The 15,419-nt window shown below is 37.9% G+C and overlaps 3 protein-coding genes across 5 annotated transcripts in view; 2 read left to right on the top strand and 1 right to left on the bottom strand.

Annotated features, from left to right (window-relative positions):
• Positions 1-15,419, top strand: part of LOC116182201 (agrin-like) — an 87,414-nt gene that overhangs the window by 16,479 nt on the left and 55,516 nt on the right. The gene's annotated exons all lie outside the window — the stretch shown is intronic.
• Positions 11,407-13,127, top strand: LOC116182216 (putative nuclease HARBI1). 2 transcript variants are annotated; one of them, XM_031502743.1, is made up of 5 exons: positions 11,407-11,876; positions 11,983-12,179; positions 12,262-12,409; positions 12,464-12,620; positions 12,701-13,127. In XM_031502743.1, exons 1-5 carry the CDS (start codon positions 11,631-11,633, stop codon positions 13,090-13,092), a joined length of 1,140 nt encoding a protein of 379 aa, XP_031358603.1. In that variant the 5' UTR covers positions 11,407-11,630; the 3' UTR covers positions 13,093-13,127. The 2 variants fall into 2 exon arrangements, 1 of the variants encoding a protein (XP_031358603.1); XR_004147456.1 differs by having other exon boundaries at positions 11,552-11,566; positions 12,701-12,842.
• LOC116182228 lies at positions 13,372-14,928 on the bottom strand. The gene is made up of 3 exons (XM_031502751.1): positions 14,445-14,928; positions 14,056-14,319; positions 13,372-13,824 (listed from the first exon to the last, which is right to left on the bottom strand). Exons 1-3 carry the CDS (start codon positions 14,643-14,645, stop codon positions 13,411-13,413), a joined length of 879 nt encoding a protein of 292 aa, XP_031358611.1. The 5' UTR covers positions 14,646-14,928; the 3' UTR covers positions 13,372-13,410.

Consider the following 15,419-nt stretch of genomic DNA (forward strand, 5'->3'; position numbering starts at 1 on the left):
TACTACTTTGTTGCCATCGCGCTGGGCCGCTACATATGCCAAACAATGTGGTGGAGGTTGTGGATTGGGGGGTTGTGTGGGGGGGGGGCTAACTGGGTGTTATCCGACCCGAACGGGTGCGGCCACAGCTTCGCCACTGGTATTCTGCCTTAGAGGGAACTCTGCTTTCTAGTGATAGCTTCTTCTCCGGGCGTTCATTGGCTTCCGATGTTTCTATCCTTTAGTATCGTTCCCTTCCCTGTTTTCCCCCGTGTTCCTCCCCTTTTTATTGTTGTCCTCTCCCTGTGTTACTTTCTGTCGTCCCCTCTTCCTCCTCCTCTTGGCTACTTGCGCTTATATCTGATTCTTCTTCCACCTCCAGTATTCTTCTGCTTTCTTCATTTGATGCTTGTCTCTGCTCCACTCTTCCCAACTTCCCATGGGAATCCTCGAGGCCGTTACCGTTTGGTCTATGGTGGTGTTCCATGTGAATCAGGGTCGGCCAACCTTCCATTCCGAGGCACATAGATTCTTGGCAGCCCGTAGGATATGGTCTTTGTTTCTCCTGTTTATATGTACCCAGTATCTCATCTGCCTCATCTTCAGTCTCCTGGTGATCGTCTTTCCCTCTAGTAATTCCCTTATCTGCTTTCTTGTAAGGTTGCTGTTTTCCATCAGTATCCTGAGTGCCTTCCGCTCCACCCTCCTCAATGTTCGTCTGTTACTTCTTGTTAGCGCTGAGGTATTAACTCCGTATAAGATTGTCGGTGCTATGATCGTGTTGTAAATCATTATTTTTAAGCTGTCCGGTATTTTCTTCTCTCATATGAAGCTCCGAATTCCATGTGTGATTCTGAATGTGTTGGTTATTCTGTCTTTCACTGTGTTGTGCCTGCTGAGTGTGTTGCTTATGTACGCTCCCAGATATTTAATCTTGTGCTTCATAGTTATCTCCTTCCCGACTATTGCGACCTCGTCTCCTTCTTTGTATTGGGTGTTGCTGCTTGGGTCTCTTATCATCATGTAGCTCTTTTCGTTGTTTATTTGTAAGCCGACCATTTCCAGGTATACCTCGCTGGTTTGGACGAAGTCCGAAATGTCTTCTAACTTATCCGCGATTACGAGTAGGTCGTCCGCGTACGCCAGTAGTGTCGGTAGTTGTAATTGGTCACTTGTGCTGAAGTTCCTTGTTTGTTCTAAAGCGTGATCAAGTGTTATCGCGAAGGGCCTTGGAGAAAGCGGACATCCTTGTTTGACTCCCCTGGTTTTCTTTTGGTGCTCTGTCTTCTTCCCAAACCATTGTATACTAGTATGCTCACTTAGGCACGCGTTTATGATTCTGTTGATTAGGAATTTGGGCTGTCCCAGCATAGCCAGGGAGGTGGTTATTGCTTCATGCTTCACTTGGTCAAAGGCCTTCGCCAGATCTATTGCTAGAAGCCATGTTTTGGTTCCTGCCTTCCATTGTTCGTCTAGGATCCTCCTGGTCGTGAATATATGGTCATTGGTTGATCTTCCTTTTATGAATCCTGCTTGGTGTGCTGGTGTCTCGGGTATGTGGCCCTCTAGGCATTGTAGTAGGTAGGTCGCATATATCTTGTACCCCGCACTGCATAGCGAGATTCTTCTGTAGTCATCTGTTCCTTGTGGTGACCTGACTTTCGTGATGGGGATCTGCACTGTCTGCTGCCATTCCTTAGAGACCAAGTTCCTGGTCCATACCTCCTGTATCAATGCATGTAGGTCCTTTATTAGTCATTCTGAGGCGTATTGTAGTAATTCGGCTTGGACTCTATCCTGTCCTGGCATTTTCCCCTTTTTCAGCTTTCCTATTATCTCCACCATTTCTTCCACCGTGGGGGGTGGCGGGAGTGGCCAGTGGTCGTCCTCCGACCTTAGCTGGGCCTGTTCCTCCTGTTCTCCTTTCAGGAGTTTCTCCCACGCTGTCATTGGTATATATTTTCTGTTTCCCCCTTGTTTCCTCTTTTTGTTTTTTTGATGTGCTTATACAATTGCGCATTTCTCTCCATCGGTTTGAGCTTGGCGATGTTCTCCGCGAACTCGGCGAATTCCTTAATTTCGTGTTGCTCAAAGGCTCTGTTTTACTCTTCCTTAGCTTTTTCTTTGTTTCAGGTTTGTGTGGATTTTGGCCAAACCTCTTGGTTGCTCTGCTGTGATTATCCATGGCTCGTTTCCTGTTCGGGGACATGGGTGGTTTCTGTTTAACTGCTGCTCTTTCAGCGTTTCGGTGATCCTGTTCCAAGATGGTCTTCCTTCCCCTTTTTGCTTCTGATCTCTTCCTGCTCCTTTATGTACTCCTCCCTTTTCTTGACAGAAGTTTCACATCCCACCATTCGGTTCTCCCGCTTTCCTCCTTTCCTCCTTGTTCTTTTCTTCCTCCTCTCTTCCCCCCCCCCCCCCCCCCCGTTTACTTTCCTCCTTACCATTTTGGGGTCCGATCCTACTGTTTTTGCCCATATGCCTACTGTGCTCGTGATTCTTATTTCTTTTGATTTCGTCCTTATTATGTGGTCAATCTGCGATTCAGAGTTTCCCGTCCTCAATGTTGTCAGCACCGTTTTGGAATTGCTGAATGTGTTTTCCACCCTCAGTCCATGTAGGTGTACCATGTTCCTAAGCTCGCTGCTTGCCGTTCCCATTGTCATGCTCGTGCTTGATAGTTTTGCCTATACAGTGTTCCTCGTCTTCACTTCCATCCAGTCTGCCTAGTTGCGCATTGAAGTCGCCTAGTATGATACCCGGGTTCTTTCCGCACTTTCGTTCTATTGCTTCACTTAGCTTTCTAAGTTCCGCCTGCCCTCTTTTGTCCGAGGGGATGTGGCACCCTATGTGTCTTCCTATGTTCGTCTTGATTTGGGCCATGGATATGCTCTCGCTTTTTTCTTCAAATTTTTCCACCTCAATGCCTCGGTACTTCCTGATTACGATTGCCGTACCCCTGCTGGTTCTCTCCTTCAATATCAAAAAATTTAATTTGACATACTTATAACTCATCCTTTACCAACTCTATCCTCATTCCATTCTTTTCATTGGCCCATATATGACATGGAGAAAATTCATTTTAAATATGCATAAATCTTACTCATATTTTTATCAGATTTGGTAAACATTTTACCCCAAATTTCATCATTATTCATGCGTTCAAAGGTACAATCAAAGGTAAAATTTTATCCAGTTTCATTGCACGATGTGACTATCCTAAAAATGATAGTACTGGCCGATTGTTTTTTGTATACCAAATTCCCCTTTTGCACAAATTTTATTTTTTAGTTCGGCAACATGTTTTAGAGCAGTTTCTTTCCAAATAATTGTCTCTGTCTGGTACTTTAAATCAGACATAATTCATCTAATTCGGTGCTGGTTAATGAGTTGCTTTTATATTAACAATATTCATATTGTGTGCAATTATACGCCGTCACTCCACATCCGATATCTGCTAGAAGAAAAATCCTAATATTGACTTAAAATTTCTCAGCTTTAGAGATTCGGTGACCTCGATCAACTTCCGAAATTCCAGAATTTATTAACACAACTTTTAATTAACACCTGAAACAAAAATCTTGGCACGAATAGACAAAAATCTGAAATTAAAACTCCATCCGGGTCGTACAATGGATTCCAATAAACACATAATTGATTGACAATGACAAAAATTTATTCCGAAACACATAAAGCAAATTAAAACAAAATCCCTGATAGAAAGAAACGCTTACAAAGCTTGTTCGGGCATATTACCTCGCACGCAAGCGGTCAACAATTAAAATAGGGAATTACTTAGTCTTTTAATAATCCAAATAAATAATCTGGTTGTACAAGATTTGTGATATAAAGCGCACTTAACTCATATACACACGCTCACAGCTTCTCAACTTCACTTTTCTTCAAAAGGACCCACTGTACTAGACTGCTTCCTTTTAGCATTGGAAATATGTTTTGTATATGGGTATGAAGTTGCTAGTTCTTGATCAAGCAAAGAAGACAAGGTGTCGCATCAAGTGATGGCTGTACCGTACTGGACCGCAATCCATAGGTTAAAGAAAAGTTGCGGATACTGTAGATACGGTACTTACTTAATAGTTCGCAATTGTCCCGCCAAACGTCCCCACTTCTCTAAAATGAAACACGCAATTCTTCGAAACATCGTTCTCGTAATGGCGATATAACATGTGCGTTAATCAATTTTCGTTTGATAAAACTCCTTATCGCACCAGATGTGTGTGTCTTCTAACACCTTGTCTAAATTGAATCAATCACAAAAGCGGTAAAATTACGCATTTAAAACATTTCTAATAGAAAAAAACAACACTGAGATACAAATTCAAATGAAACGAACCAACTCTTATGCTTATTTCGTAAATTGTCCCCAAGCTAATACATTGAAATATTCTCATATACTCGTACAGGATGGCCGTCATTATTTTTGGTGTTTTGACCGAAATAACGTCTACATGACGTTTATTAAATAATGATTGTGCTTTCCAAATGTTTTTATCTATCACACTTCTGTTCCTCGAGGTTGAGAAAATAGTTTTTACTGCGAGCCAACTTTTCAGTACGCGATCAATCGCAGCATATAGTGAAACCCAGCAATGTTGCCACATTTCATAATTATTATTTTTCAATAAGAGGCAAAATAAAATCTTAAAGCATGCGGTGCAAATTTCCAACTGCAACCCTTTACAATTTTCAAAATTCAGGTTTAATTAGCATCATTAATCGTTCTAAGTACTTATATTTTATTAACGGTAAGAGAAGATAAAGTGATCACTTTAACGGCAAAGGTAGATAAAGTGAAACAAATGATTGTCCATTTTAGTCATCTGTTATTCTTATCAAAAATGGGACACGTAGCACGAAATAAAATGAGGTTCCGAACAGTGGAGAACCTATAAAGATACAATTTTTGACGTCGAAATTAAATTCAGGGTTTTCATGTGTTATAAATAAAGTTTTGTATTATACACGACGATAAAGGGAAACTAACCATCTAGTGAAAGTCTTCACGCGATGGTTAAAACATTCTTGTACAATAAAGTAAACAATCCGCATTGAACAATATTCTCAGTCAAAAATGTTTTTAATATTTTCCCGTCTTGTTAAATGTATACGCAATTTTCTAATAATTCCAAAAAACGATATAGGTGGTAGGAGAACTTGATACAGGCATAACAAGCACTTTATTAACTTTACTTTCACAAACAACGACGACGTAACTTCAAAAACTCATCGAATATAATGATTAAACCAAATGATTTCGATGACTCTAATACCGTAAACGGTAGGAAATCCAATTGCCGTCCAAAAATCTAAGGCCCAGAATTACGTTGAGTGTAATGGAGCAATGCGCAAGTACGCCGATACCTATCGGATGCCCTACCCCGTTACTCCCAACGTCTTTGCCTATCTTGATAGAAAAGAATCTCAGCGTCCCGATTACTTAGCAGATCATGTGGACCGGCCCTAAACGACATGACATGTTTGCCCCATTATAGTGGCCACTTGGCGACGCCCCACAGGTATAGCATCTTGAAATCTTTGTTGTACAGTTAGTTCATTGTTAACAAAGATCCCGAAACAACAGCTCGGAGCCCATGATCCATGTCCACAGTGGAAAAATTACACGTGCCATATCAGGAGTTTAAAGTGGGAAATAACGTTGTCTATCAGCCCCCAAAACCTCGGCGTGGGGACATGCAAAAACCCTCTCGGCTCCAGATCTAGTACTAACAAAAACACTTGTTCACGTAAAAAAAATGTTATCAATCCCATCTTGCCCAAACCCTAACAAACTCTGAAGATAAAAAAATTGTACACCAAGAAAACATCTGCAAACTTTTATCACCTGAAACGTTTTATACAATTAAAATAAACAAACTCCGTACCATCTGTCAGGTGATAACCCTTTCTCATAAACATAAAATAAATACCTATTATGCAAACTAAAATTATGCGTGGTATCATTGCAGTATCCCTACTCCTCCTTTTTTGTAACGTAGGTTTAGGTCACGCCCTCCAGCCCCAATTTTTCGCTTCCTTCTTTCCCGCCAAGTTTTGCTTAAAAAACTGGAAGGCCAGTCTAAAAGGGAACAAACGCAAACGAAATGCTTCTACTGGACTGTCGTTCTTCTAGAAAATTACTCTGTTTCGCATGGTTTATGCGACAAGTGACGCCATAATTCTTACGTGTGTCGATGGAAATCTAATGTTGCAGAATATGACTCAACTAGCATATAAAAACTCAAACTCCGACGGCCACCAGCGACCTTTTCAAATGAAAGAAGAAAATCACAGCTGTGAGAAGGAAAATCTACTCCGGTATTTAAGGTGCTCCAGAGATCTCCCCTACTAGACTAGAAAGTTTCGAACTTAAAAGCAAGGGCTGCAACAATCTGATTTTGCCCGGATAGCCGACAAGTGGTGCGATATGGAGGATCTATCCGGAAAATCCTCAAACTTATTTTCACTATTCATATCGTCTTTTCCCACCACAAAGCGTGAAGTTTAACAACCTCCCTCGCACGTGACCATGCCTGTGATGCTAAAATGCCAAGAAATAATGAAAAATAATAATTTCCTAATTCCCCTATCCAAGTGCCCCCCCCCCCCTCACGATTCCATAGCTGAAGAGTGCTTTACCTGGACTTCCCTCTTTGCTAGTGGATTAACAAAGGTCCAAAAACAATCATGAAATACGGTAAAACAAAAAATCACAAACGGTCAAATTTTGCGTCCACCATCCACCTATTTGTCATACCAGAACCACCTCCCACACACACTCCTGCCGTTGTTTAGTCACTTCTTACGACATGCAGTAATGAAAATATCTTTCTACGTATTACATGGCGACAAAATGTGTTCCCAAAGATAGGTTTGGTATTGATGAATTAGGGCAACATATCCAGATTTGGCTGTGGCTAAACCTAGATAGAGATTTCAGGTGTAAATCGCATTTTTTAATTACTACTGACAAATACGAAGTAATAGAAAAGGTAAGTAAAAAAATTGACTGCAATAGCACAGAAAAGTCTTCCAGAAATGTGAAAAGGAAAACTGTGACAAAAAAAGTAAAAAGGAGTAGCATGAATAACGAAGACACAAATAAAAATAGTACACGTATTCAATGTTCCTTGAGAAAAATCCGATACAAATACTGCATACTCCACTGGCAGACGACAGTTACACAAATTTGAAATTTAATCGTCGCTATATTCAAACGCGTCCTCACGGAAATGAAAACTTATCAAGAAGTAATGAATAAATTGTAGTGTGAATTTTCAAAGGATAAATTGTTTATGGCATAGAAATCATTCATCATCGTAATAAGCAGTGCAGAAAGAATCGTGAAAACAAAAACCAATTTTCGGTACAATAAACTTGACCCTTAACATGAAGAAGTAAGGCCAAAAACAGCAGATAATGGACAAAGATTAGGAAATTATTATTGCGTGAACTGCAAACCTGTCCCACCATCAATTCGATTACTCGAGTATGACACTACAACCCAATTATGTCGAACATAAATCAAACATAACCTTGCCCAAGGTGTAATGTGTGGTTTCGAGGTAATTACACTGTAGAGAACAATAGAGGCTTGTTTTTTTTTGGGGTATCGAAAGTGATGTCTAATTTGGATCCCCAATTATGCGCAAAAAATTAGTACAAATTATCTATTCTGCACGTATCGGCCGTCTAACAAAATTATACACCACAAACTTCATTTGGTCATCAAAGTAATTATGTCAATGGGTCATACACCTTAATGAAGTTGGAAGATCAAGTTTTAAAGGATAAAAAGTTAGGAATCCACATGTACCGCAAGAGGTGATTAATTTTCATTATAAAAAGCCGCCCAACAAAGTAACAGCATTCTGCAAGTGAAGTACTTTCTATTTTATGTCGGAAAATATTTCATCGTTCGCCTAAAAATCTAAACCACATCGAATTCGATTTTCGTAATTTGTTAAACTAGAACTCTGCATTTGCTAAGAACCGACTACCAATAAGGAATGGCAATTAAGAAGAATAGATGACCGTGAAGCCTACTTCTCTAGTTTATCCCCATAAAAAGTGCACGACCGGGTCATCAATGCGCGACGATCGACATCTCGCCTCAGACAATTTATAAAGTGAAAAGATTTCCGTGTGTCTATTATACATACAGTGGTTTAATGCTCTGTAATAAAGAACCACTTACGATGGATTGTACATATTTTTTTTACTGCGGCACGCCCAACCGGGTTTTAGCTGTCGAGTGGAATTATACTAAGTTTCATTTTTCATGTTTGAGGAATGTTGCAAAGTTTATATGATTTTGAGGTCATCTATCAAGACTGCAGTATTTTAGATATTTGAAGTATGAAAGTACTTTTTGCAATTCTACGAGATTTTTCTCGTTATTAATTACACATAAATTCTACCAGTTCAGAAAACCGTTCATTCCTTTCCCTTTCTTTTAACACACTTCATATCTGTCGTGAACAAAATCGTTTCATGTTTTTCACCCCAAAACCACATGGGAATGGAAGCCATTTGTAGTCATTTTTTGCTTTTCATCTTTTGATCTTGATTTTCTTTCTGGTTACTTTTCTTTGTTGATTTCATATTTTGACCAAATTCAACCTTTTTGTTCTGGGTCTCTTTTCTCTTGTCTTTTTTTTAATTGCTCTTCTTCCTTCAGTTTTTTCTCTTTTTCATTCGATTCATAATGTTTCCACTTGATAGAAGTAACAACGGAAGGTATTTTTTCTTTTGAACACTTAGACTTCTTTTGTATCCTAAGAGGGAACTAAAGTCAGGTATATAAATCTAATGTTCTTTGATATTGACATCGCTTTGAAAATAATATTTTCTAATTATCAGAGATATTTTCCTACACGTAGGGTCCGGCAACAATGCCAAAATGTCATTTAGGTGAATTACTGATACATCCTCTTCCACAAGTTTGAATATCCTTCTTGACTCAGAGCCAAACACTTCAAACTCAAACTTTTCTAACACTTCTTTGATGAGGCACACATAACGAAATTCCGTTTTCTTTCTTGAACCAGCTAAGAATTTAACCAACACAAATTTGTTGATATTGATGATATTTAAGGTTGGTTGAACGTATTCTAGGGGCTCGCCTTCATCAGAACTTACATCATCATCAGTGTCTTCATCATTTAACTCCTCGTTAAACTCTGTAGCTAAAATTTCATCATCCTCGTCTGATGAGTTTGAACAGAGGGACCAGCAACACTTTTTCCAGGTTCTACCCTAAATCTTTGTCTTTCTATTTGACTGTACTTTTGTAGCATTGTATCTACTAGTTTTTTTAATATTCTGTAAGATTTATTTATTTATTTATTATCCTTCTCTTGTTCTGGGCCCTCAACAGGCTTGCGCCCAATTACAGAGTGATCCGCGTAATGCTTTTTCGAGGGGCCTCTAAGATGGTGTGAGATGTCTGTTTCAACGTCTTGAGGGGCAATGTTATCATCGGGAATTTTTCGTAATACTCGCTCAGGATTAAAGGGTGCTCTTCACACTGGTTTAAAACGTCTGGATTAAAATGAGACGCCAAATTATCGCCTAAAAGCAATTTTCGCCCGTCCAATCTTTTTGCATGAGGCAAAAAAACTGACGAAAACCATTCATTAAATGTAGGCATGTCTATTCAGCCATGACTTGTCCGGTTATAACGAGTTGCTCCAGAACAGCAAACCTTGTCACAACATGGGTATCCCTTAGGTCCATTTGTGGTCCATGTACTCCATAGGTTTTCAGCTTTATATATCACGTAAGGTGGGAGTAGAGTGCTCGACGCTGAACCACATACTTTATTTAACAATGCTTTAATTGCAACCGCCGCGCGGCCACCCATTCGTTATGGAAGTATATTATCGTAAAGTATCAAGATGGACAAGGTGTAAACAATAAATTGTTGCCGATCTTCGGTCATACACATTGCAAAATCATAAAGTCAATTGTGCGAAGTCATCAAACCGATAGCAAGGTCACTGTTGTTGTTTTCACTCTTTGTACATTTCACGCTTGTTTATCCTCTCAATAGGAGCCTGTTATATTCGAAATTTTTGCGTTCATTAATATAAATATCCAATTGGCTTTCAAATACAACAAAAAAGTGACGGAATTATCTCCAACTAGATGTAATCCAACTGTGTGTGTCTTTTAAGATTGTGAACATTGAGGAGGAACCAATAGAAAAATTGATGGAATGGGATTTGAAGGACAACTAATTGGAAAAACAATACCAGGCTTAACCAATTTTTGCAAAAAAAAAGTATTTCGTGTCTCGTGTTTTCTTTAAGTCGAGAACGTAAATTAATTTCAAATTCAGATTTTCTAAAATGAACTTGTCAATAGACATACTATTCCGAAACCCTGAAACCCATACGCAAGAGAATCCGAAGGGTCTAGAACTCAGGAAAGAAGGCAGCACTTGGACAAAAATGAAGTTCCTGTGCTGCAACATCCTCCGTGCTGTCCCGATTTGGCCCCGTGCGACTTCTTCTCTACAGTTTGACAGAGAATGATCTGCAGCATTGCTTCCAACAATGTAAAATTCGAACGGAGCGGTATGTACAGGGTGGCACAACAAAAACGAAACTTTTACTTTTACTTAAAAAGTTACACCTCTGGCGAGATACAAATTTGGTTAAATGGGAGAAAAGTTGCGCAATGAGAGGTCTAAGGAGATAATCGTATAAAAATCCCTGAAAAATTCTTGGTTCTTAAATTTTTTTCGATTTTACGCACTAATTTTTCTGGCGTTAATATTTGACCTAGAGCAAAACTAATGACTTTCTCCACCAACTTTTAATGCTTTTTAAGGTGGTTGTCAATTTTTTATTGCGACGTTTCGTCTTTGCCGAACGATCATCACTAAAAGAGTTCAACATGTCTCGTACTAATGCGGAAAGGAGGAATTTTTCTAAAATAAGTTGTGCTTATCTTGAAATTAATTAAGTTACGCCGCGATAACAAAACTTCTTATCTACGACCGGACTCATATGTACAAATTGGTGACACGGAAGTTATGCCAACTTCTCATTGCTAATTCTAAATGGAACACCCTATATAGTATTTCATTTTGATGAGAGCAAATAAACGCGCTGGTTTCGCCTAAAGGGGAACGGGTACAGTTTCCGTAGATGCATGGAATATCAGTCAGCGTTATGTTGCTGCTGCCACAGATGGTTACAAATTACAAAACTGGACCAAATGAGATGTTCTGCCACCGTAGTGGTTATATATAAACATTTTTTGACCTAGACGATCGTTTTTCGGTTTTCTTCTGTATTTTGTTGGTTTGTAAAGTTTGTCTCATGTTCAACAAGATATACAAATCAACGTAAGAGTGATTTTCGAGGTGACAATCCAGCTAACCAGGGCCTCAATTCTTGAATTGCAGGGAGTAGAACTTCCTAGGGAAGTGGGCGTGGTTTTCTACCAAATGTGTCATACTGTATTCTTGAAAAAATATTAAGGGAGGGAGCTGCTCCCAAGAGAACTAGAAGTTCCCCTACTATTTACCGAGAGAAGAAGCAAACTTAACCTAGAATCGGTAGTGTGTTCATATCGGTTAGGAACTTAAGTTTGGTGATAACAATTTAATATAAGTATTTAAAATGAATATAGACGATTTTAATTTAATATTATTGAATGACATTATTAATGAGAATATTGAGGAAGCAGCAGCACATGTGGCTATTGGGAGGGACGTTTTGTCTCAGACCAATCCATTTGAATTATCGGACAGAAAATTTGTTCAGTTGTTTAGGGTGGATAAGGACCTGTGTCATGAAATAATTGACATGGTTAGCCCCTTTTTAATTCACCCTTCAAGAACCTCTGCTTTGTCTATACAAACCAAGGTAGATAAGAAAATAGTATAGTTGCTTATCAAAGCATGCTCACATACCTAGACTTATTTATTCGTTTTATGCGAATGGAAATGTTAATTATTATCTATTTATGTAGGTACTTGCTGCTTTGAGGTTTTATGGTTCAGGCAGCTATCAAGAAATTACTGGCTCAAACAGTTTTGTGGCCATTAGCCAGCCTTCAGTTAGTCGAGCTGTAAATGAAGTCACAAATGCCTTGAATCGGCCTGAAATTTTAAACAATGAAATAAGGTTCCCTCAAAATGTTGAAGAGTTACAAAATCTTCGAACTAAGTAAATATAAATATTAATTTCTATTTGTAGCAATTTAATTCTGGTCTTTTTTATTTATAATTTTTCATTTAACTTTTTTTAGGTTTTATGAAAAGTATCGATTTCCTGGGGTAATTGGGTGCATTGATTGTACTCATGTGAGTGTTGTAGCTCCACATGCTAATGATGAGCATGTTCCTGAGCATATATATGTGAATCGGAAAAATTATCATTCACTTAATGTACAACTGGTATGTTTATTAGAAGGAAAAACCAAAAATTACTGACATATACTCTTCTTTAAGATTTGTGATCACAACCTGAAAATATTAAATGTAATTGCAAGATTCCCAGGTTCTACTCACGATGCACACATTTGGAGACAATGTGCAGTCTCCAATTTAATGGAACAGTTATATAGGAGAGATCCTGCAAACGTTTTTCTCTTGCTAGGCGACTCAGGTGAGGCTTGGGAGAATGTAAAAAAAACGAACATAAATACCTGACTTGTATAGTACAATATTGTGATTAATTAATTTTAGGATATCCTACTCGCCCATGGTTATTAACTCCGATATTAAATCCTGAAAACCCTGGACAACAACAGTATAATGAAAGAGTATGTTCTGTAAGGTCCATCATTGAACGGTGTAATGGTGTACTTAAAAATCGATTTAGATGTTTATTAAGGTATCGCACTTTACACTATCACCCAACAACAGCTGCCAAAATTGTAAATGCATGTTGTGTTCTCCACAATTTATGCATTGTTAGAAATACACCAGAACCAGATGATCCTCATATAGAAGAGCCTGATTATGGCATGTATAATATACCAAACTTTAACAATAACATCCAACGGGTAGTTAACCCTGATTTGGCAGCTGCAAGGGATTTGCAGCAGAACATTATTGCAAATCATTTTAATGAGTAAGTTTGATTGTACATAATAGTTAGTTAATGTTAATACAAGAGTAAGTACTTTTTTGTTAATTCATAAGTATGTTACATAGATCTAAATTAGTATTATATTACGATTGTTAGGCGTATTCAAGTATCTTGTCTTTAGTTTATAGGTAGGAGTTAAAGATGTTTAACCAGACAAAATCATTTAGGTATATACTTACTAATAATAAAATAATAAATTCAGCAAAATAAATAATGTAATTCTAAAAAAAAACAGTTCACCAGATTGTTATCACAGGAAAAAAAATCAATCTGTTTCTACATCACTCGCTAAATCAATAATAATCTATTTGGAAGACATTTTAATTAAAGAATTTGAAATTTCTGACAAAACTTTAAAATTTTCTTGATGATGCTTTTCACTAGCATCTATTTTTTGTTTATAATAATTTGCTTTATTTTCACAGTGCTTCTTCATTACTTCTAACTTTTTCTCCCTGTACAGTCCGGTAGAAAGAATGCCTTTCTGGCTTATTGCAAGAAATTTTTTATTATTCGATATTGAGTCGGCCAACCTTGCCGACTTTGTGTATCGATTTTTCATACCCTTCATCGGCTGTTTTTTAGCCGATACAGGTACTGGATCTGCTTTACTTGTTGAAGGTAAAGATAAACTGTAATCATGGTGTAGCATGATATCCTCCCCTACTTCATCAGGCATGGCATTTTTCTGCAAGATTTCCATAGATTCCTCTATTACCTAGAATGGTGAAGATTATAAGATAATTACAACATATTATCAAAAATTAGTTATACTTGGAAATTATGTACGTATTATATTTCTTATCATTTTATGGTGAAAAAATAAATTCAGATTTACACAAAATCATGCACATATGGAATTATTTTATCAACTCCAATTCAAATCAATATGAAACGACATTAATATTCCTTAACCGCCAATAAAGCTGTTCAATAATTAGGTACTTACAGTACTTGAGTGTGCTGGCAATTCTGTGGTTTCACTTGATCTTCCACTTATAATAGTGTCAAATATAATGTCCGGTTCGGGTACATCCTCATTTCCTTCGATTGCAACAGGTGTAATTATTTCTAAGATTTTGTCGTCAATTGATTTATCGTCACAGGTCTCTGGGTCGGGAGGAGATAATGGTGGACCACCTCCTGTCCCTTGACTATATCGTTGCTCCTTAGTCTTTCTACTTTTGACATTCTTTTTAATATCCGTCCATGTCTGTTAATAAAGTTAAAGTTTAAAATATGTAGAATGAAATTTGCAGTTCATTTACTAAAATCTCGACTGAAATTATGCTGTCCCCAAGGGACCTAGTCTACACAAAACATACCCAAACAACCTACCTTTCTCCACTGCTTCCAATCCTTTGTAGCCCCTCCAGGAATTGCGTTTAGCATGCAGGTTACCTCTTTCCACAATGCCATTGCTACTGCATTTGTATAAGTGCCGGTTAATTTGCCCTTATACATGTCAGGCCGGGCGTATACAAAATTTACCAGGGTCTCTTTCTGTTTAGAACTCAATTGCCTAGATTTCACATCCATTTTAAAAGATAAACAATGAAATGTAAAATGACTTAAAATGTAAACAAAACGTTACTGAAAATGAGGTTAATGAAAAAATATGGAATGTCAAAAATTTCCTGCGACTCTATTGGTTGACTAAACTGGCAACGTTGCTCCCCAGGTACTGCTCCCTCCTTTATGTTCCCTAGCGCTTTCAATATTTCAAGAATGTGACATTTTCCTGTCGGGGAATAGAAATGAGGGAACATTCCCTGAAAGCTCCCCGGGAGCACTCCCTTCTCTTTGCTTCAAGAATAGGCGTCCTGGAGTGTATTGAGTCCACTAATACCCAAGTACCCACCCATATTTGTAACTTTTCTGAAAGTATGTCTGTAAATGGTGTATTTTATTCAAGAATCGTGCATAGTGTTTATGGAGAAAAAAAAGCACGAATTAAAGTGAATAATTCCGCCATTTTAAATTGGTTGTGCATAAATTTCGAATTAGTACGAAAATGTACACATTCCTATTTTTACTCTATACATTTCTTGTAATAGTTAAAGCACGTAAAATTTCACCGAAATTTAAAATAATTACTAGTTTACTTGCCAATTCTTTTACCCTTGGAAAAAACATCTTCTACGCCTATGCATCAATTCAAAGCATTCCACAGCTGATTATAGCAGCTAGTGCGCAAGTATACTAAAAATTGTGAGACAAAAAATAAGGTTTCTCTGTCAGTAATGTTGGCTCACTTTTAACACATGTATTAACTATATTAAGCGCTATCTACGGGAGTATGTATGATCGAAG

Source organism: Photinus pyralis, unplaced genomic scaffold (assembly GCF_008802855.1).
Source record: "Photinus pyralis isolate 1611_PpyrPB1 unplaced genomic scaffold, Ppyr1.3 Ppyr1.4_LG1, whole genome shotgun sequence".
In the NCBI taxonomy this organism is placed as follows: domain Eukaryota; kingdom Metazoa; phylum Arthropoda; class Insecta; order Coleoptera; family Lampyridae; genus Photinus; species Photinus pyralis.

Bases quoted from the DNA above. Each gene is read 5' to 3' on its own strand.
- LOC116182216 (XM_031502743.1), top strand. From the start codon at position 11,631: ATGAATATAGACGATTTTAATTTAATATTATTGAATGACATTATTAAT. The intron at 12,410-12,463 runs GTATGTTTATTA...CTCTTCTTTAAG, and splicing joins ATTCACTTAATGTACAACTG to ATTTGTGATCACAACCTGAA. The intron at 12,621-12,700 runs GTGAGGCTTGGG...AATTAATTTTAG, and splicing joins TCTCTTGCTAGGCGACTCAG to GATATCCTACTCGCCCATGG.
- LOC116182228 (XM_031502751.1), bottom strand. From the start codon at position 14,645: ATGGATGTGAAATCTAGGCAATTGAGTTCTAAACAGAAAGAGACCCTG. The intron at 14,320-14,444 runs GTAGGTTGTTTG...CTTTATTAACAG, and splicing joins ATTGGAAGCAGTGGAGAAAG to ACATGGACGGATATTAAAAA. The intron at 13,825-14,055 runs GTAAGTACCTAA...TCACCATTCTAG, and splicing joins TGCCAGCACACTCAAGTACT to GTAATAGAGGAATCTATGGA.